The sequence below is a fragment of the Toxorhynchites rutilus genome, chromosome 1 (genome assembly GCF_029784135.1).
Source record: "Toxorhynchites rutilus septentrionalis strain SRP chromosome 1, ASM2978413v1, whole genome shotgun sequence".
Taxonomy (NCBI): Eukaryota; Metazoa; Arthropoda; class Insecta; order Diptera; family Culicidae; genus Toxorhynchites; species Toxorhynchites rutilus.
Genome location: NC_073744.1, coordinates 43,580,980 through 43,604,665, shown reverse-complemented (window position 1 = coordinate 43,604,665; position 23,686 = coordinate 43,580,980). Strand labels below are relative to the sequence as shown.

Below are 23,686 nucleotides of genomic sequence, written 5' to 3'. Positions count from 1 at the left end.
ACACCGCGAGTACGAAAGAGCAGCAACGTCAAATACACTCGGAAGGGAAAAAATGGAGGGCTATATTTATAAACATGGGAACAACGTTGGAGCACCGGGGGGAAACTCACGGGTGTTCGCGTGATAAAAACGTGACGCAAATTCCGAAAACACGCTGCACACCGTGTGAGGCGGGCCACAGCAAGCCCAACGGCGACAATGTGGAAAAATAAATAAATGGAAAACCATGGCGAGACAGCCGGAATGGATTGGTTGGTGGCGATGGCATAGGGCGGAATTTGGCGAAATGCGGTGTATACGCGAGCGGCGCGCATAAAAATAGAAATCAAACGGCGGCCCCTCGAGATGTAAAAACCACCATGAAAGAAACGATGATGACGAGCGAATGTCACGAACGTGTTACTCGAGATATGTGTGGGTGTGTATATATATGAAAGAGTTTAGACAGTCTTACTGTATTACTTATTCAAGGCCACGTTCACACCTTTCCGGTTTCCGTTGGATGTGAGTCCAGTACACTTATTGTGAGCATAGATCGAATACCCAACCAAACCACAGCTGTGCGTCGTCGGGAGTGCAACGCGTGTTATAATTTAATCTAAAATTGTACAGGAAATAAACGGATGGGTTAACTATAACACCATGGGTTAACTAAAAACACCAATAAAAATAGTGGAGCGCCAGCGACCACCACCACAGCTCGTCAACATGTATGCCTTTCTAATTTGCGTCAGCTGACGAACGGGACTTGCTTACAACCGAGCCGCTACTGCGGCTGCCCATTGCTTCAGATCTAGCGCGTGTTTGTAGATCGATCCGCCGCACCATGGTGAGAGTAATTTAGTCGGCTAAAAATAAAACTTGAATCGTTCGAAAAGCACCATTTAAATGAACTCGTGCCGCAAGAATAGCGTTATAACATCGGCTGAACGAGGTATCGGATTAAATGGAGGGAAAGATACAGAGTGTGGAGGTGCCAATACAAGATACCCTAAACATACCAATGAAATTTCCTGTGAGGCACGTGAATTTAAAAAAGGGCGGTAAAGACGTCAGTCTGATAGTCAATCCGGCCACCAGAGGGGGCCGAGAAAATGATTGTGATTGTTTGTGTCTCGAATCGCGTCATTGACCGTTGTACTCATCGAACCGTTTAATCCTCTGATGACTGAGGCTGTGTTGCCAAGGAACAGGAACATACCTATGGAATGAATATTGGCGTTTCAGATGAAACAAACTCATTTCGTTTATATTGCGACAAAATCAATACTCCGACCGCCTCTGTATGTCGCCTGTGCTAACGAATAAACCAACGGACGACCGGTTGCTGCAAACAAAACAAACAAGTAGAAGAAAGACTTTTCGCTCGTTTCTTTGAATCTCCGGCTCTGACTCAGAGACACGGGTTTTCGTTTCGTTCGGAAAAGACTACCACTGCCACGAGATCACGTGACACATGACCTTCTTTCGTGACTCAAAGCACCACACCAGACTCGACTCGATTCACATCGCACTTTTCGCCGGCGTTTGCGATAGCCAGACGACACGAGCTCAAATCAAATGATGCTATTAGAGTTCGTACTGTGAAGAGGCAAAGTGCCTCTCGTGCTGGTCCTCTGAATCCACCCCGCAAACCCCACCCTAAACTCTTGTTGTTGAGTGGAACATCTTTCTAGAATCCCTGCCCGGGGGGCGCGTGTGATGTTTACGGCAGCAATTGTGACTATGCGAAATAATCTGAGCGGACTGAGAATAATTCACCACTGCCAGCGCCGCCGTTTGGGTGTGCTTGTTGTCATCAGACCGAACGCGTGCGAAGCGGTCATTTTCTTTCTGTTTGAGTTTTGTTTGTACCAGGCGTGACATTTTTCGAATGCCTTTGCGCCATCGATGCGAAAATAAAACGCCTTTCCATCGGTGTGTGGCAAGATAAACCGAACAGCGGATTGGGCCGCCACTGTTACGCAACCAGAGGATGCATGGGCGTGTTTATCAAGTTTTATCAAAGTTTGATTCTGCCTCCAAGTGTCGGACCATTTGCGCGGCGAGTGATAAATTTATGCGCATTTGCAGCTAGATTCGTATAATTTTAAACACAAATGATGCGAGTGTTATAAACAGTGTCGGAACAAAGTAAATTCGATGATTTTAAGCTTGAGCCGTTCTTGACATTTTCATGCATTCAGTTCTTTTTCTGATACATCTTGTGTATGACCCATTCCAGAGGAACGTAAAACATTTCGATGCACTACGGGCACGCTTTTGTACATTTCCCGTATAAATTACAGATTTCCAAAAGGTCATTGTAAAATTTACAAAAACTCCTACAAGAATCATAAGTTGGAGAACGTTTTCTGGTGTTACAACTTCTGTTTTTCGACGCTTTTGCTTTTGTATTATTGGAATCGTAATCCATATCGGATTCTGATTTTGTAGAGTATATTCGCGTAGACGGCATTAAGCTTCGTGTGCTTTTATTGGGAGGCGAACATAATGATGGATATTCAGGTGGAACAAACATGCTTTCAAAATAAAAATTATGAATGAAAATTTACTTTAACGTATCGAATATTTATTTTATGTGATGAAATAAGAGTTTATTTGGTGATGAATAGTAATTATTTGGGGAACAAACAGGAAATACATCGACAAATGGTTAAGTGAGTGTCAGGACTAAATGTGTTGAGTAATCAAACAATATGAAATAGAAACATTCACAATGAAACATTCAAACTTTTATATTTTTACACTGCACTTGGCCCTTTTGATCTGATAGAGAATAATTTACCTCACAAGCACTAATATCGCCACCAGACGTAGACACCGTACATTTGTCATCGCAAATATAAACAAATCAGACTATATAACGCACACCAACAAACCGCCGCATTCGTGAACCTGAGAACGTTTTTTTATTACAGAGTCAGTTTGAAACTAACTCAGTTTTAAAAACGAATTCGCTAAAAGTCATACCCAGCGGCGTACTGAGGGTAGACAGCGCCCCCGGCAAACTATGAAAAATACAAAAAAAAACACTTTTTTCGATTTTTTCACTAACTTTGAGATTGTGATATTTTGAGAAAACTACTCATTTATACCAATGTTCACTTTGAGCAGTTCATCTGTATTTAGAAGGCTAGGAATACCATTACCAGCTTCGCTTATTCTCTAGTCAAATCTTTGCCTTGCGTGATTTCACTGAAGCAAAATGATCCGGAATTGCATCTAAATCAAGATCTGCTACCGATTCTTTCTCAATCGAAAAAAAATCCAAGCCATTGAGTCGTACTTTAGAACGCAGATAATTTTCAATCAATTTAAGCTTGCTGAAACTGTGTTCGCACGATGCGCAGTCTGTGCCATTTTTATTTTGGGGTAAACCAGACTAGCTGGCTCTTTCATTCCAGTACAAAAAATGCTCAGGCTGGCGAGGGAGGGAGAATAGACCTTCCAATAACACAGACATTATCTAGAAGCATGCGTTCTTATAATGCAGCTTAAGCAATAACATGTGTTTCAGTTAGAATTTGGTCGCTTATTTTTGTTCACTTCAGCGCCCCTAGTTGTCACATCGAGAAACTATTAACAGTGTTTTGATCCGGATTGTTTATTTATTCCGTAGTGAATATTTCATCAAGATTGAAGGACACATTCAAAAGTTATCGATGATGGAACACGAAAGGTGGGAAAAGATTTCGCAAAATCACGTTGAGAATCCGACGTGGTCAGGAGGAAATATTAAAAAATTCCTGAGATTTCCAAAACCGAATGTAAATACCATGCTCAAACGTTCCCGGAAGACCCTTACTTTGGATAGGGCGAAACCAATCAGGCGTAGAGGTGGATCATATGACCAGAATCTACGAGCAAAGGTGATTCGAGCAGTCCACCAAAATCCTGGTTCTCCTTGCGGAATTTGACGAAAAAAAGTCACAGTACACTTCGACGATTTTTTATGCGAAAAGGCTTGCGGTCGTATCATGCCAGCAAACACCCTAACAGGAAGCTGAAACAAAACCTGGTTGCTAAAACCCGTGCAAGGAGCTGTACAAGCAAGTATTGACCAATTACAAAGGATGCATTTTGATGGACGATGAAACATACCCTATGATCAGAAAGTAGCGGAGATTTTTTATTTAAACGTAACGTGCATGCCGGAGACAGTTTTTTTTTCTTATGTTAGTACTACCTTAAGACGCACATCTGTTTGGTTTGCCTGAAATTTCGCGTACCGATGCACTGAAAATGTTGCAAAAAGTATCTTGCGAATTTGCTCTAACAAAAACAAGAGCATACGAGTGGTATGAAGACTGTAAAAGTGGTCGTACAGTGGTGGAGGATTTGCCTCGTTCCGGACATCCATCGACGTCGAACACCGACGAAAACGTGAAGAATGTTAAGGGGGTATTCTAGTGTAGAGACACGAATTTCGGGCGTTTTTTCGAATTCCGTAAAAATAAAACAAAGTATATTTCTACTATCCATTATATCATCATTTGTTCATCTATCTTTTAACAATAAAACAAAAATTGAACGGAGAAAAAATATTCATAACTAGAATAGTTGCGAGCTGAAGAAGTGAGAGGGTTCAAAAATAAGTTGTGCCATAGCGTACACGATTCCAGCCCCTCTGGTTATCTGAAACAAAAAAAAATCGAGCAAATTCTGAATCAGTGAAAATGCCGCTATCGCATGAACCTCGGACAAGTCAATAACATCTTTTTTACAAAATGACGGCCGTTTGAAAAACAAAATGCGGTTTAAAACGAAAAATATCATTTTTCAGAGGTTCATGCAATAGAGAAATTCCTGCAGATTGTATCCATATGAATTCGACACGAATCGGTTCAGTACAACTTGAGATATCGTGTACGCCAGTTTGAATAAACTAATTTTGAGAAAAACGCGTTTGAAGTTAATTGTTATGGCCGCACCAGGTAAGATACTGCATCAGTATATTGGCTCTATCTCAGTAAATAATAGGATTTTCGATATGTCCTTACTAGGATATATTCTTGAATGCCTAAACTACAGAAATATAAAGAAATTTGAACATGATGTGAACATTCAAACAGGGGATCTAATTATCCGAGGCATCCGAAGTGTGATGGACAACGAAGCGAACGTCTTGATGTTCTTCAAAAGATGGTAGATTACATTCCTCATATCCCATGGAACAGAACAAGCGTTGATTCGTATCGTTGCACGCGCGAACGCCGATATGGACGTCGACCCAACTTTCGCCAACCTAGCACCTAGCAATGTTGACGTCATGCCAGTGCAAATCGCCACCAGACGCGACAAGTACGTAGTACCTAACGGAATTCACCCATGGACATATTTATGCGAATGTCACGCACATTTAATTTGGTCACCTTGACTTAACGGCAGTGTGTTACCATATTCGTCGTCGTTGAAGCTGGCTGCAAATAACTGCTCGCAAAACAAAGCACTTTGCGCGATAAATTCAGTTTCGAAAAGCAGCCCACAAAGCAAAACCTGCTGCTGCTGCTTGCCACCACGGTGTGGAGCTAGTGGAAGAAACCGCCTGACAGGTTCTCGCTTCGTTCGGGGGGGCAGGTAGCGTGAAAGAGCAAGGAGCACGATCATGAGCGGTTCAATAAATCAAAACCGACTCAACAAAGAACGTGGCGCAAGAGTTTCCGATTTCCGCGTTACGGCCGTCGTCCGCTTTTAGAAGTTGGTGCAAATGTTGTTTTTGACGTCTTACTTCGTTCGATTGGTTCATTACACCGGGCACTCAGGGCACCACAAGTCGCGATTGGAATATTTCAAGACACGTGTTTTGTTTTTTGCCTTTATTCATCGAGTTGTTTTTCTTTCTTTGGAATGGGTAGAGCGGGCTGGTCTTTGCTTTAAGGATGTGTTTTTTTTGCAATAATAGCTGGGTTAATATTAGGTCCGCTGCTATTTCACGTGCTCTAGCAGCATCATGTAGGAAACGGGTTTCCATTCCGATCCACAGCAGCAAAACACGTTTCATACAAATTCCTGTGCGCGCCTCGACACGTTCATTTCGTTCCCCTTCTGTGCCCCCTCTCATTCATATTGATGGTGGCCAACCGGCTGGCCGAAGAGATAGGAACCACCCGATGGCTCTACAATTAACGTGATTGGATTCCTTTATCGAGCAACGGTGGGTGTTCCTCGTTTGGCACTGTTTGTGCAGTATTTTCGTCGGCCCCTCGCTTTTGCGGATCGATCACTCCGGTCACGTACGCACACGCTAAATGGGAAGATCGTGACGGGTGGGTAAATCGAGTTATTTACAGGATGCCATCCGATTTTTTTTATTCTTTTTCAAAAGGATCATCATTGTTCGGCCAACACAATCGCGGGAATAAGTTGCCGGGGTTGATTTTTAATCGAACAATTCTCGCGTAACTTTTGAAAAGGTCCAATGTAACATTTTCGCCAACTCGAGAAAAACGTAGTTGAAGACCCGAACATTATTTCGCGAATTGTCTTAAAAGCTATCAATCTTTATCACTGTTTTCACCACTAGCTGTCAAGAATAACTCCGTAAAACCAATCGTAACTATTGTTCCGTGATTTGAGATTAAGGTTGAAGCCTCGGAGCGAAAAATGTTACATTGGACGTTTTGACTGCCCGCGTTTGCACATTGGACATATTACGTTGCACTATAAAAATTTGAAACTAACTAATAAACAACAATCCAAATATCAGTATTTCGTTCTAAAGACTGATTATTATTGTTATCACTCGTTGAATTGCACTGAAATCGATAACAACACCTGTAAGAAACAAATTCCAAAACGACCGAAGTACGACTGCGAGTTGTATTGACTGCTTTGTTACTTCGGACGTTTCGGCCGTCGGAGGGAAGTGGCGTCCGAAGTAACAGCCGGGTGCTTAAAATTCGAATCTGTACATTGGATATTTTTTGTATCGGCGATAAAAAAATGAAGAAGATAGATACGTGAACGATTGTTTTTGTAATACCTTCAATGATTGAAAACTAATAGCGTGCATCCATTAACTCGATTTGTTTACATTTGTTACATAGGACCTTTTCAAAAGTTACGCGAGAATTGTGGAACTAAGTCGGTTTTATAATATCTTAATAGAGAAGAAGCGTGGAAACAGTGTGTCTTTAGTGTGATTCACGACATTCCAAACGCATAAACGACTACTGACTACCCGTGCATTGCAAAAAGTAAGAGTAAGATGCAAATCTATTTGCTCAATAAATAAGTCTCCGATGCATGTCTCTTCCGGGAATTTCTAGTCACGGTGCCGTGTACGTGTTCCCTGGAGAGTCTACAAGATTGTCGGACTGGGTGAACAGAATACACACCGAATCGATTTCGCTGACGAATAAATAACAGATAAATACTTCCTTAAAGACTCCGAGAACCGGACAGTCACGTGAATCAGAGGGTTTGAACTTGCATGTCGGACGACGATATGTTGCACACGATGAGAGCGAACGAACCGGATGGTTTTGAGATAATTATTGACTCAAATTGTGCCCAACAAGGTATGGTATTAAATTATCAAAGCAGCGCTTCAGTATTGCTATCTGGTGCCTCGTGATTGCTCCCTATTTTTCTGAACTCAATATTTGGGTATGAAAGGAAGCCATTTTACCTTTATTGACCCCTTGAAGCCCCCGCAGACTTTGTACAGGCCGATAGTTTGGTCGGCTTCTTAATGAGTACTAATAGTTACGCATATGACCCATTCCAGAGTGACGTGATAACGTTTTGACTCAATAAAAACAGCTTAATTCTTGCTTTCATGTATAAATCCCACGATTTCCAGAAATAGGGTGGACTCGATTATATACAGTCTCTGCTGTATATAATAATTGTATATAATTGAGTGCAAATCCTGTATATAATCGAGTCGAGAAATTATATTTTTTATTTGTTTTTCATACATATATTTTTTCGTTTTTTGAATATGAAAGAAGAGTTTAATTTTGGATATTTCATGAATAAATTCGAATATATTCGAATTTCAACAATGACAGAGCTATTGAACTTTATCTTTGTTTCGGGCTCTGTTTTCTTCTAATTGGCTATATTTCTAAAACTATGCAACGTAGGACATTCCTATTACTTCCACTTGAAAGATGAAGGAATGTTATACAGGATACAGTTGTGAAGCTCCCAAGTTAGTGGATTTAAGTATCAATTTAGAAGTGAAAACTTAAACGTTAGTAGTTTTCAAGGAGTTATTCTTAATTTCATCCGAAAAATACATAAAAAAACTCGAATATTTCTATCAACCAAATGAACTTTTTCGTAAATATGTAAATATGTGTACTATGTAATAAACTAACACATTTTTTGCAAGTTTAACAATTGAAAACTGCCTTCGGGCCTGCCTATTTGAGAGTGAATAGCTTCACAAATACGAATGATTCATTTTGACGTTTGTTTTGCGTCAAGACAATGTCGACACATTTGTATATGTCGATTGGTTTTGAGCCGAACGGGTTTTCGGCTTGAGTTTTCAATCCGATCGAATTCCGGAATATGGGTGAGCAATCTTGGTTCAATCAACACCGGGAGGGTATTTCTGATATTTTTGAAATTAATTTTAATACAGTGTATTTTTTGAACCATACAAAACATGTTGAAAATGTTGATAATGCATTGAATAAGATTGTTTCTGCCCGTTTTTTGAGATTTCTTTTTGTGTAATCACAACAAGAAAAAATCCCGACTTAGTAGAGGTGCAACCAGGCACTTCTACATCGGGTGCTCCACTCGACACAACAGAAGCGCATGCATCGGTTTATCTTGAATTTATCATTCTATTAGTCATTCTGTCAACTGATTTTCATTTTAAATCAGTTTGAAGTAACAATATTGTTTTTTTTTATGAATAGAAATCAGTGATGCCGATCTGAACGCTCGAATGGAACAATCCAAAACAGAACAATCCTATCCAACTGATATTTTGTGACCTTTTCTAAACAGTAACTTTAAAATTTTGCTCGCAGTATGCCGACAAGCCATAAAACCATCGAGGCTAACGGTGGTCATATTAAGGGCTCCGCAGACTGCAGACGTTTTGTCGGAAGATAGTTTGTCCGGCTTCTTAATCAGTACGGATATGTATTTATATGGGCACATTACATCGATTCAGTTGTTGTTGGTTACTGGCTTCGATATGTTATATAATATTATTTTGCCATTGATTTTTTTATTTTAGTCTTACTTTTTTCCATGCATTCATCACAAAATATGTGATTTTTATAAATGGAATCGAGGGATATAAAAATAATAAATGCAATGATAGTACCATATTATAATTAAAAAAAAAATCGAGTAAACTTTCCTTCATGTCAGTCACTGTTTTTTCGCTAGAAATAGGGGAAAAAACTGAGAGTCCCCGCGTCGTATTCGGGACATCGAAACTGTGTTTGACAGCGAGTTTACATGAAGAAAATACAGTAAGTTACATTTAATGCGACATTTAGCTAATTGGACAGACCTATAATGCGACACGTTTAATTGGACATTTTTAACTCTAATTGGACATTTCTGTAAACATCGAGTTCGGGGCCCCAATTATGGTCCCACATTGAAAGTCGCCACCAGAAATCGACACTGTACCACTTTCATCGCCAATGTCCAATTACAGGTCATAACTGCCTCCAATGCGACACTGAGTGGTGCCTCGGCATGTCGTATTAAATGTAAATTACTGTATAAACAAAACGAAAAGTGAAAAGTGGTGAATTTGAACAAGCAGTTTTGTCTAATTAGATTGAAATATATAAATGAGCAAAGTTAGAAAAGTCTTTTTTTGCTGTATAAAATGACACCACTAGCTGATTTTTTCGCGTTTTTCCAAGGGCCATTATTGGGAGGAAATGCAACATGCAATGTATTGTGGGCCTGGCAGATGTTTTCAATTCCGCTGCCGCAGGAAATCGTTTGGTCGTTGAGAGTAATTTTACTTACTTGGTGGAAGGAAATGCAACGCGCTGAGATGAATATTTCAGACGCGGTTGGTTATCAATGGCTAATCAATTTTCATTATTGCTAGGGCAAATTGTCCAACTTTTCAGGTCCACCTTTCATAGGTTCTGGTGTAAAGATTCAGAAGTTCTTTTAGTAATGATTACATAATGGTCAGGACTACGTGATTTGACCATGCAAACAACATTTCAAAATGATTTTCATTCAATGTTTGAAGTTTTATGACTGCCTTCGAGCATGCTAATCTCAAAGAAGGTACACTTTTTCGTTTCTGAATTGAGTATCAGAAAATAAAACAATGGTATAACAATGGCCACTTCAGTAAATTCGACTCTTAACGTATTTGTGTGTTTCATAAGCTACAATAGAGTTCATGACAAAACGGCACTCAAAGTACAATTGAAAAACACACCGTTTGTTTCCATTTCCATAAAATCCATAAAATCCGGTAGATGGCGACACCGTACTCTCTATGTCCCGATCAGGGATGCCAGGTGATTTTTTCAAATGTCTTCACAATCATATCGAAGGAAACTATAATTCATAGCTTCCTCTTGAAGAAAGTTGGATAGCTTGTTCAATGTTTATTCTAATTGATATTGTTATATAGCGCATCCCATTAAACTTACCTTGAGGTTTTGGTAGTTTATTTCAATAAATGCGAACAAAACATATATTGCGCAACTGCGAACTAAACCTTATGTGTTTAGGAACTGGATTTATATACCGTTGACTGCGTGAATATCGCCCCAGTTCTTCCACAAAAACGAACGTTGATGAATCAATTTCTTTATTTCGAAGTAGTTTCCGAAGTTTTTGTTGTAACCTTAAATCATATAAAAAAAACTAATTATTGAAACGGTATGTAACCGGAAAACCTTCAATTTGAGAGTGGTCGTTTGAAAGATCTAGGTTAATCTATTGTATAGTATAGGCCCAAAATAATATAAATACAATGTCACAATCATTCGAATTGTCGAGTGCAAACGAACTAATGTCTTTAGAGACAATATGTTTTCATACCGCTTAAAGTTTTCCGAAATTTGAAGTAAAAGTCGATTTGTTCATCAATTCAACAATTCATTGTATATAGCGGAACCGCGGGTAATACGGACAGTGGGGGTAATATGGAATGTGGTTGATGGTTACATTTACATGGTTACATTTCGCATTTCAGATTTCTGTAAATGAGAACACCTTCTATATGTTATCCTATAATATTTAAGCCACCCTATGGCAATGAATAATGATCAAAAGTGGAATAGGGAAACAAAAACCGAAAATCAAACATGATTCCGCGTGTGGATGTAATTTTTGCGGTTTCGATATTAAACATTTTGAGTGGTTTAATTGCAAAATTTAATTCGCTGATGGTTATATTTCGGTTTGTGAGTTAACAGAGAAGCAATATTAGGTATATATGGAAAAGTAAATTCATTCGTAAGTGGTCTTGTTAACATGCCCGTCTTACCTCCACTTACCCTACTTGTGGATTTTCTGCGAGCGAATGACACTAAGACAAAAGCACTACTTTTTTGACGATATTTTCGTCAAAATTTTATGGAAATAATATCTCTCGAAAATGTTTTCACATGTTTCATATTGTCTTCAAAATATCTTCACAAAATCAAATGTCTTCTTAGTAAAGTCAAATGTCTTAAAAATGAAAACATGTCTTCAAATCTGGCATCTCTGGTCCCAATTTACTATTATCTCAATTTTAATTTCATAATACTATTTCGAACCACACACTCGGAACCTGCACATGGACACAATACGCACTCGAAAAAAAAGCACTCAGTGATAGTCTACACAAATTCACATGATAATAAAAACACTCCTGGAACCTCCTCGCTACCCCTCCACCCCATTAACGCGAATACAGTTCCACGAATGATTTGCCTACGTGACGAAGCGAGTGAGCTGTGGATGCATTTCGCGCGTTTGCGTGTTATATTTGTGATAATTTGCCCGGCTATTTGGATGCACTGAATGGCTGAAATCCCCAAGGGATTGCTAAGATGGCCGTCTTTCAGTAGCCAGCATAGAAAATCATGAGCATAGAAATCATAACCTAAAATTCAAAATGAAGTGCTCTGCGCGATTCTTGGGCTGTGATTTGAATTGCAAATCGTCAAGAAAGCTTCCGGATGGGTATCCAAACATCGCTTGCCAAAAAAAACTATCCAACGTAATCAAATATTAACATATATGACTCCAAACATTAAACAATACGTGAGCCCCCTAAGCGCGAGCCCTGTTTTATGCTGCCTACGCTCAATTTGCATTGGATGGGATAGGGTTGCCAGAGCCCCGGAAATCCCGTTGCGTTGCGATTCCTGAAACCATTCTCAGCTCACCACTGGCAACAATCGCTGCCGTCATCAGGGGTTAGGTGACGTGGCTTCTGCCGAAGTAGGCCATTTTTTGGTCCACAAACGTGAGCGCATTGCCGTTTGGCTCCGTTATTTCTCATAGGGTGGAAAATTTGAACTGCATACTAATTCGCTCACCGGAACTATACGTTTAAATACATAGTCTGTCTGTAGTGTCTATTTCGAGCCACACCGCTGATAAGAGCGGTGCGATTAGCATGCTATCAGCCATGGGGTATCACAATTGAAATGTGTATACTGTCTTTGGCAAAAACATGCTAGAGAGAATCAGTGCAGCCGTTGTCATGGAAGAGTGTGGGTTTACACTAAACTTCTCATGGAAGACGTTGTGACATAGCGACGAAGACAATCACGCTTATTCCTGCTTACGGCCGTATCCTGCTTTCGTTCGATGGACAATTTCCTGCTTTCGTTCGATGGACAATTTCGAAAAATACATTCTTGTACGAATCCGTTCGAACAAGACCTTTTTCGAACGCAAACATGTTGAAGTGATCAGATGCAAGATCACTCAAATTTCATGCAAGATTTCATCAAAGCAACGATGAAAGTGTCACCCATAAAATGATCGTTCATCAATTGGGGTGGGAAATCAACCCAATTATCGAATTTCACTCGCTGACTGGACTGCAAAACAGCAAAACCAATACTTCAAATTGAAGACCACGTCTATTGGCGATCTAACGTAAAACGTAAACGATCGGTGAGACATCTGGATTTTGTTTTTGAACTAAGAAAATTATGCTAATGTAACCTAAAACTCAAAAACAAATCACGTATATTTTACTTCCGGGCTTCCCAAGGTAGTTCTCACATGCAGGAATCGTGCATTTTTCTACTTGTGTTTGATTGTGCTCTCGAATTTCCTTCTTTAATTCAACCATTGTCAACATTTTTATAGTTTTCACTACTGAAAGAGGTAAATAAATAACATGTTATATATAAAATTGCGCAGAATTAAATTTCTTACAAACTCATCGCAATCAAATAATCTTTTATGATTATAACATTGTAATTTATGGAAAGAACTACAAACCTTCCATAAGCTCACATGGCAAAATTTAAAACCATCATCACTTTCACCGCAGCGCCGCCTAGGTGTAGATTTGTACGTTAGATCGCCAATTATTGATACATAACTGCTATGCAGCCCAGTTAACAGTTTGATCGCCCCGTCACCCAGATCTGGGGTGACATTGCGCATTTCGAAACGAGTGATTTTTGTTTGTTTCGACCATTTAACATGCCTTTGACCAGCTTTGTTTACGAACCCAAAGATTTTACATTTCTCTGCGAGACAAATTTTGCTCTAAATTTAGTACACCGAAAATATGAACTTGGAAAATATACATAATACTAAAACCATGTCGATTTGGGTTCAAATTTTTACCTCGTTCAATCTGAATAGGATTTTTAAACGGAATTTGATAGAATAGGCATTTAAATGTAAATATGGGTTATGCAGAATAATCAAAACATAAAAATATAGTTTTTATACTATACTTTTAAACGGTTTTATTCAGCATTACCTATTGTAAATATGTTTGTATGTTTATCTGTAGGGTTGTCCCACATCAATAGAAATTCAACCTCCTTCCTGTTGATCGATTGATCTGAAATTTGGAACACGCCTTTATCTCTGCTGTCATTATAAAACTGCGTATTCCATGATCTTGAAAATCCAATATGGCGGCTGATACAAAATGGCGGATTACATATTTTATCAAAACCCCATCAACTTGGGTATCGAATGAAAGGGCTTGACTAGTAGAACACAGTTATTTATGAAAATGCAAATTCAAAATGGCCCGAATTCATTATTATCGTTGCCCTTTTATTTCTATAGCGCACCGACAGTTGAATTTGGACCCCGCAAGAACACATACAGATTTGAAGAGAACACATACAGAACACATATTTGATTTGAAAAAGTCCATTTTCATTCATTTTCTTAATTTTGGACGCGTATTTATTCTACCTGTAAATCTACTATCATTTTCATTTCAAAAAGTGGTACACGAAGTTGTACAATATTGAAGACGAAATAAAGAAAATTTAAATAAATCTTTTAGACTGTCATTTATAGCATCACATGCTTCCGGAATTATCTTAGCCATTGCTTTCGATATTCTAAAAAATATTTATAATAATCTGAATGATATTCCAGAAGAAAGGCACATCAATATAATTTCTAATTCTTTGCATCCAATTCCTGGCCCGAGTCCTTTTTCTTTCTGCTTTTTTCGGATAGTACCTTCAGTTCAAAGAAATTCAGCACAAAGTATTTTTAAACACGGTCAGAGTGTGTTTCGCGATAAAATTGTATAATGATAAAATCAACTGAAAACCTGAGACGAAAACTGCCAATAGAGAAGTCGCTTTCGGATCATTTATCTGACAAATTCGGACCAGATTGCTGTTTCTGACTATTTGATGCACATTTGAAAAATTACCTGGCATCCCTGGTAAACCCGTGCTGTAGTATCTAGTTTCTCACCAGCAGCTCACACTGTGTGAACGGACAAGGAGAGTCAACCAATTGTCAAGCGAGTTCACCAGGTCAGTAGCTGCTCACTGTCAGCTGCTCAGCTACTAGCAACGTATAAATGGGCCTTAGGTTCCCATACAAAACAGATGAACGTATATTTTAACACGTTGAGTCCCGACCAAAATAGGGAATCGACAATGAACTTTTCATCTGACCCACGTTGTTCCCTGCGGAACGCAAGCGGACTTTTAAAAATTCATTTTCTAATTAGGGGAAGTGGGAGCATAGTGGTCACCCTAAGGAATATGCCCATTTCCAGCGTCCACGTACCGCTTCAATTCCCGTGTTTCGAAGAATATTATAGTTAAATTCATTGTTGTTCATGATAGCAAACGGCTCCACTGTCAAATTCAAAATAGTACATTTTCCATCATTAGAAAAACAGTGAAAAATCGAACTTTTTTTTTGCTTGGAGGTAAGGTGGTCACTCGCACATATCAAGCTAAATGGGATAGATTTGTGCGTTTTTTGTCCGAATTTGTTCAAATCATATTTGATATAGTAGGTTCATGTATGATATAAGCTTGGCCTATTCACCTAGAGTCTCAATTGGAGTTTTGTCATGCATACAAAAACCTAGTAAGAAACAAATAACGTTCCGCATAATGGACTTGGTTTAGTTGGAGTGGCATATTTTCCAGGGTGAAAGCCACAAATGCCACCTCTCCAAGAGCTGAATGTGATGAGGTACATCAGCTTTAGTAAACAAAACATTGTAAGTCGTTATTCACCTATGACCACTTTGCCCCCAAACATCAAAGTAATTTCTATGCTAATTAATCGCTAATGCTAATTAATATATCAGATTGAATAAACTGAATTTTACGAGAAATTCCTTAGACACCATTCGTAGAGAACTACAGCCGAATGGCTATCGAGAGAGCAATTTCTGTTTTTATTTCTATTTTGACATGGGTTAGCTCTACTGAAATACAGGGTGACTCAAATGTCATTGAATTCTTCAAACATAAGGTGACTGTCATTCCGGCATCTATAGTCAATAGCTATACTACCAAACAAGCAGGTGACCACTTCGCCCCCACTACCCCTATGTTGTTGTCGTTCCCAGTGCCGACACTCTGCGAGCAAAAAGTTTTCTGTCAATCCGATGAGACCGGCGCGAAAAAGACGGAAAAATCAGTGTCAGTCCCTAGGGACCGACGCGGGACATAGCGTGTTCACTTTCCTGTTCTCGCGCGCAAGATCATAACTCGTTTACTCGCGCACGGTGTCACAGACCGTTCGGGTTCCTTTAATATTTGTATTGTGTACTTTTGAGGCGTATTCAATCGAAGAAAAGAGTATATTTGAATGAAACAAAAAATTCCTTCAACTTCATTTAGTTTTAATAGTCATTCAATTCAGCCTCCTTAAAATAGAATTATTGATTTTTCTTTCTGCAAAGCCGGATTTATACGTTGTCAGTTACTCGGTTGTGAGTAAATGTCAAACGACCCGAAGAATTATGAACGTATCCATACCATGAAAATTGACATTTGATTTGTGTGTATGGGGCTATTCGCCCGTTGAAAAACAAAAAAATCATTCATAGTAGCACCGTTTTGGTTCGTGAATAAGTTAAAATTAAAAAATCGTTTAGAGAAAGTGTGAACTGATACATTGTTGCATAAATTATAACATTAGTATACTTCTCTGCTGTGGTTACTGAGAGCAGATAAACAACCGCAAATGGTTGATACAGAATTCGATACAGATTTTCTGAGAAAACACCCCCTATATCTTCCGGTTAGACGTAGTCCTACGTCAAAACACAGATAAAAAGATAATAATAATAATGTCTACGCTAATAACATAACAAAATAAACAGTTCAAAGTACAGCAAAGCAAAACGCGACAAAAAAAAGTTTATCGAAGTTAGGTCCATATTTGTAGCATGAGCTAATCGCGCAAATCACGTTCTCTGCACAGCCCGAACCGGAATCAGTTTGTTACAACTACCGGCTCCGTATCCAAGCACACAGTTCAACCGTGCAACTTCATGCCGGCAACGATCGAAGCTGAACGTGTTTACTGCTTGGAAACGTGATAGCTTTGTTTGTTTCTGGCTCTTACACCTCTTGCTGCTACACAAACGCTCTGCATTCGACGGGAAAAATCTTACCTACCAAACGGTGGGAACAGCATCACCATCACCACCGGGGGAGGCGGCAGAAACTCTTCGCACCTTGTTTGTTCCGACGGTGCTTTTTCCATTTGGCTTGCTGGATAATTGCTATTCACCGACGAAGACGGCTAGAAGTTGTTTCTGTAGCATGTGCGGGAATTGTTCTGAAACTATCACGTGATCAACATATGCAGTGGAAATTACCGGAGCCTAGAAGTTCTCACCCCACGCGCTGTTGCTATATGTTGTGGGTATTCTCACGGTTACAATTGGCAGCTGTGGTAAAATGGTTTTTTTTTGTTTGCAATCTGGACATTTTATATAACGCAATACCAAAAGCAACTTCGGAAGGTAGAGCTATGGCGAAGGTTCTATCACCCACATCACAACATAGGAACGGAACTTCAGCAGAAATTCGTACCATATCAGAATAGAAGCGAATTAAAAACTTCAGATCTATTCGCATATGCAAGGGAAGTCGCAGTCACGAAATCTAGCTTCAGATACTGAATAACTCGGTAATGTTCATTCACATATTCAGCAATTCCATGGGAATCTATCATTCAATCAAAATGTTACGAGTGAAACATTGATAGTAATTTTTCGATGAATGCATGAAAAAAGTGGCTGTTAGAAATACTCTTCTGAAACCTTTTTTTGACGTTGGACTACGTCTTTGATTTCTATATGGGGGTCAGTCTACGAAATTGAAAATGAGGCATGTAACGATACATTGAGAGATTTCAAACGCATATTACGCAAAATCGTTTTTTGCGATATAAGTTATGTTGTATACTATTATACAGGAAATTCATCCTGCTTTTTTTTTTGCTTAACATATGAGCATAGTAAAAAAAGTGAACAATTTAACGATTAAAATGGATATGTTATTTTAATTTTGCTAGCCATTCGTTTTCCCTCACAACGCAATGAGCAATCTTGTTGCCTACAAATTCGCATGTTAGCTCACAATGTGAGTCGATGCTTGTTATGAATTATTCTCCATTTGCCGATAATAGGCATTTATCATTTGACAGAATCAATGTAGGGATGATCTTGTAATAATCTTGGAGATGATCTGGATGGTTTTACTGTACTCTCCCCGAAGATTTGACGAGAGCCTGGCTCAAAAGTAGATAGAGGTTTTTTGAGATTGATGTCCAGGTTGTTGTCAATTCGTGTTCACGTTTTTATCATGTAGGTCTCGCTACCCACATATCGAGCATGTTGTTTGGTAATGTAAAAATGCAATTATTTAATTTAACTGGCTGCTGATTCAGAGGTTCGAAAAAGTATTCTCACACATGTCAGATCATGATAGCTTAAGTAGTCGCGATCTTAATATTATGTTACCCATACATGTCTTCCTTAGAAAGTAATTATATTATTATTTTGGCCACTGCACTTCACTTGTCCGTTCTCCATTCGTTTTCGTATAAATAAGCAGAACTTAACACCCGATGAGATCAATTTATTGCAGCAGCTACACGAACTTCCCAGGAGAGCACTCATGACCATAAGATACTTAATATACATCACCTGGCTACAAAGTTATTACAACCCTCTACAAACAATAATGCCTTTAATGTTATCTTGTGTACATTTTTGAACATAGATATAAAAAATCAAATAGTGTCGAGTTCCTCGTATTCATGTTAAAATGTGGTTCCGGGTTCTACCTCATCCTATCGGTTTAAATGATACACTGCGTTTCATAACTATAGAACCACTCCTTTTTTTCTGAGTTTCCAGATATATGTAAGAAGTCGGCTGAACTGAAGTATATAGTTTGGTTTTCTGTATTATAGTGACTTTCAACACTTTTCGCTAGTTCATCACTTTCACTTTTCCTTTTTTGGAAGAATATCGGGAGTGACAATTGAACTCGTGACCTTTATCGTGAGAGGTATGGATGTTATCACTACGCCATATCGCCTCCACCGGGGTAAAATGATAACCTCAACACAGAGCATGCAGGAAAAAATGAAAGGTTTCGAATGCTTATAACTCGAACGTTTTATAACAGATCGGAAAGATGGTTGCAACAACTGATAGGAAATGTTACCACGCATCTATCACAATTAATAAAATGTTATTTTTAATGAGGAAAACAATTGAATAACTGTGAAATGTCAAACGTTATCTAAACGCGCTAACTGCCACGTTTTGATTGGCCGGATTTTCGGTTTCCTCAACATGAACCTCAAAACTAAGGTGCCTAGGGAAATCGGCATTGCAAATACATGTAAGTTGGGGGAACTTTTGTTTCCAGCAGGGTTGCCAACTAAAAATTTTCCAAAATCAGGACAAATGAGAACAAAAATCAAGATAACTCAGAATAATTATTATTGGGTTGTCCGGGAAATTCGTGCTGATTTTTGGGAAAACAAAAGCAACATTTTTGAGTGCATTTTCAATTTTACATGCGCAGTTTTGTTTCCCAATCATTCGCCTTCTTCACGCAGCACCGAAATTTCATCAACCCAGAGCATGTTAGCTTTTTCGTTGAATATATTTCAAAGTTTTTTTTTGCCTTGAGAGAACTTTATACGGATCCGAACCTGTGATTTTTATTATATACAAAGCTGCAATATTCGGTTAGTTTAGCCGGTGGGATAGGACCTCCAGGCTCTAAAATAATTCGTGTGTTTTATCAATGAGACAGGAATTTTAGCATTGCCCTCATGAAACATGACGCCTATCTTATTGACTAGTTCTGGAAGTTTGTCCAGGACTACATTTTACATATCCTCATAAGGTTTTCGAATCATATATGTTTATGTATTTGACATATAAAATCTGCCAAAGATAGTGTTGTGAGATTCGTTTTCTCACTTCTTACTTCAAGAACGTCAGCGTTACAGACAAAATAAGCAGTGAGAGAAAATAGAGATCTCGCAACACTATCTTAAATGTTCATTTATTCAATTAGCATTGAGCTTCGTGTTCTGTCATTGTGGAACGAAAATCATAATTGAGACTTCAGGTGGAATAGACGGGTTTTGAACTAAAAATTATAAATAAAATTTTACTTCTATGTATCGAATATGTATTCTACGTAAGAGTAACCCGCTTTTTTCCAAAATTGTGAAAAGTATATAGCCAAAAACTGTATCTGATAATGACTTTATATTATAATGAAAAGTTTTTGTGGTATATTTTTGGTATTATCAGGAATATAACGATTTGAAACTGCTTTCGCGCATTTTGATGTGATAAAGTATCTCTGTTTCACGCCAACTTCAAGATTTAATAAATGTTGACTATGTACCTCTGATAACGCGAATCGCTTCAGAATAGATGGATAATAATCGAACAAAGAGTAAGCACTTATCTTATGTAAGCTATTAGGATAGTTCTTATTTCCAATCTGCAAAATTTTGAAATAAAAATAATATTCTAATGAAGTAAAAAGTACAAAAACTAGGAGAATTAAGGATCATTTCAGTATAATCAGGCAAAATCGAGTGTTTGATAGGATATTAGGGAGCGTGCCGAAAAGTCTGGGAAATCCTGTAAAATCAGGAAGGTTGGCATATATGGTTCCCACCGAAATGTGTTCCCTAACATAGACTTCGAAACTATGGAGGCTGGGGAAATCGACATTGCAAATACATGCAAGTTGGGGGCGTTCTGTTTACACCGAAATGTGTTTCCCTAACACGAATTTCAAAAACCAAGATGCCTGGGGAAATCCGCTTTGCAAATACATGTGAGCGCTTGCCTTTGTGTTTCTAAACTGAGGCAAATAGTCTTTTCAAATAGTAGAGGCGAATAAATTTTAAGTTTAAAGCATATATCGTATATTTTTTTTTATTCTTTATTTTTAAGACTTTCAGTCTCCTGGGCTGGTTCGTCTCAGGTATAGTATAAAAGGTAGAAGTTGAAGTTGTTGATTCTTGCAAGCTGGTACTTTTGTACCCGCAGGGTCATACAATTTCGATTCAATTTACACATCGTCACTCAATAATGAGTCTTTCGCCTTTCAATATGCTTCTAACTTGTGCATAACCTATAACTTCACACGAAGAAGTCAATTGGATTAAGATCCGGTTGAGATGCTGGCCATTCTTTGCCAGTGATAAAATTGGGCCCATTTTCGGCACACCATGCCTGTGCCTTCTTTGACTTATGGGCCGGACAGAATTCTTTTTTTTTTTTTAGATAACCCCACCAAGAGAGAGGGGTAAGAAGTAGCCTCCACGCAGCAATACAAATCTGTCTAAATTGCCTAATATCGGCTGTTTCGAAGTGACTGTGAAGTGACAATTCAATCATCTTCCCACTCAATTGTGCGAGCACTGTGAATATCTTGATCAATATTTTATCTTCGGGTCAATACCTGTTGAACAGGGACTGGTTGCTAGAGGCATGCCAAACACATCCTTCCAAGTCCAGCTCTGCTTCGGCAAGTCGCCGCCACTAACGCCGTGAGATGCTCGTGATTCACAATCTAAGAAACAAAAATCAACCGCCAGCATTTGTTCGAAAGCTTCTCACACAGCGACTTTGAAGCCGGAAAAAAATAACACGCGAGGGCAAAAAATTTAAAAATTGCTCAAACCTTCTAAAAAACGCGCTACGCGGTCTTTGGGTGATGGCATCGAACAGAGTGAACAACGGTATAAACACATGTACTGCTTTATTTTTAAAGTGCAACCTTGTTAGAGGTCAAAAATATGCTACTAAATGTAGAGTATTTTTGCCCGGTGATTTTACGATATGATCATAATAAAGCAGTATTTATCATATATTAAATAATCCTCACCTCTCATACTTGACGGGATGCGGTGCGTGACCGTTGGCTGCCTCCCAATATCCTTCCATGTTGTAGAGACTGTTCTACTCGAAGTGCTTGGTGTCCAATTTATTGCCACTTCCCGGTTCAGGTGTTATTGTATCCGATCTCCTCCAAGTTGACCGACACGCTCCAGCCGCTCGCTTTGAAAGTTCTGCTCGATCAAACTCTAGCAGGACACCGTCGGACAAAGCGGAAACCGGTATCACTGTAATCTCCCCGGTGGTGTTGTGTACCGATTTTTTTTCCTGTGCCTCGCTTTCAGTTCTGTTCTGCGTCAATAATCAACTGTAACAGCACTTTAATTTTCCTGTTGCTTCAAGCAGTACACAAACACATTACCACACACGTGATTTGGTTTTCAAGCGATCGACAGCTCGGGCACTTTGTACACTTGAATCGTCTGCTATACCGAAGTCACACATTAGCAGCTTTTTCAGGCACAGGTACCGTAACAGAGACTAGAGACAATATTCGATTGGAAATTATGTAAAGCGTTGTAATCGGACGCAGCGAGGTATAGCATATAACCGGTTAGTTGTACGGAATGCGGCTTCTTGAAGAACTGCCTCTGGTAAGCACGATCGAGATCACAAGGATAACACCGATCACCTTTCAGTACTTTTCCAGGCACTGTACGAATAGATTTAGACGTTTGTACAAGTTCCAGCAGCTGGAAGGGCCAACGGGAGGCAAATGTAACTGGTGGAGATAGCTGGAGAGTCGTCGAAATAATACTTCAATTGATCCGTGCCCGTCGATCTGCGCCGTTCGCTGTTTTCTCCTCCGCTGCTGCCGCTGCCGACTCTATGATGTACCAAACGGAACAGTAATGCGTGTAACGTGGCTTGCGAAAGAACAGTCTAACACGTTTTTTATTGTCCAGTAGAATCGAGTTCTTTTTGCTTCCTACTTTACACATGAAATTAGTTATTGTTGATAGCTCAAGCAACAAACAAACACCGGCTTCACTGGTTCGGCTGAAGTGTCCACTCGTTTCCGCACTTCCTCGCACGTTTATTTCCGAGCCTGCCCGTACGAGCAAGCAAACCATATAAACTCGCAAACAGCTTTTCGAATTTGCTCCTCTCTCAACACTTTATTTTATTATATATTTAACGCTCGAATTAACAAAGAATTTATACATATGGAATTGCGCCGTAAGGCAAAATCACGTTTCACCAGAGCACAAACGTGTTCCTCCCCGATGCGTATCGCGCACACACCTGTCACCAAGTGGATACACTGTAATCTGCAAACTTGTCACGCGTAAAGCCGTAAGCTCTTTCACTTCTTTAACCGGCTGTTTTTTTTCCCAACTATAGACAATTTATCGATTTCAGGACAGGACATGCACCATTCTGTATCAGATTCCGCTAATTTGAGCGTGAAGGTGTAACTTTGGTGAACTTCACTTCCTTTCCGATATAAACACCAGATGAGCAGGATTAACACGACACCTTCTATGTTGTTGTGGCTGCGTCTCGCGCACAGACAGTATTTCAACGTTGATTGAATCGCGGAGTTTCAGCTCGAATAGCGACCCGGAATTGATTCCAGCACAGGCAAAAAGCAAAGTAATAGATCTGCAACGTTTGATCGACTCTAACAGACTGACCGAGAGAAATTGGTTCCCGCGAGTGTCATTGTTAAAATACCATTACTAACACCAGCAAAGCTTGTGGCTATTCATAAATGGCGCCTGTAGCAGTCTCTTTTTCCTTCTCGCAGGCGCGCGCTACGCCAATGTGAGAATGAAGAGGGTAGCCAAAAGATTCACACGAGAGAAGAAAACGTGTATGAATTCATTGATAAGTACCTACCCATACTGCTGAGGC

At 39.3% G+C, this 23,686-nt stretch overlaps 1 protein-coding gene across 1 annotated transcript in view; it reads right to left on the bottom strand.

The window, feature by feature from the left end:
* The window catches only part of LOC129761875 (transcription factor cwo), a 66,264-nt gene extending 42,786 nt beyond the window's left edge, over positions 1 to 23,478 (bottom strand). Inside the window, exon 1 of the mRNA XM_055759704.1 lies at positions 21,819 to 23,478. Within this exon, the coding sequence (XP_055615679.1) occupies positions 21,819 to 21,877 (59 nt within the window). The 5' untranslated portion in view covers positions 21,878 to 23,478. The remainder of the gene's footprint in view (positions 1 to 21,818) is intronic.
* Positions 23,479 to 23,686: the final 208 nt, after the last annotated feature.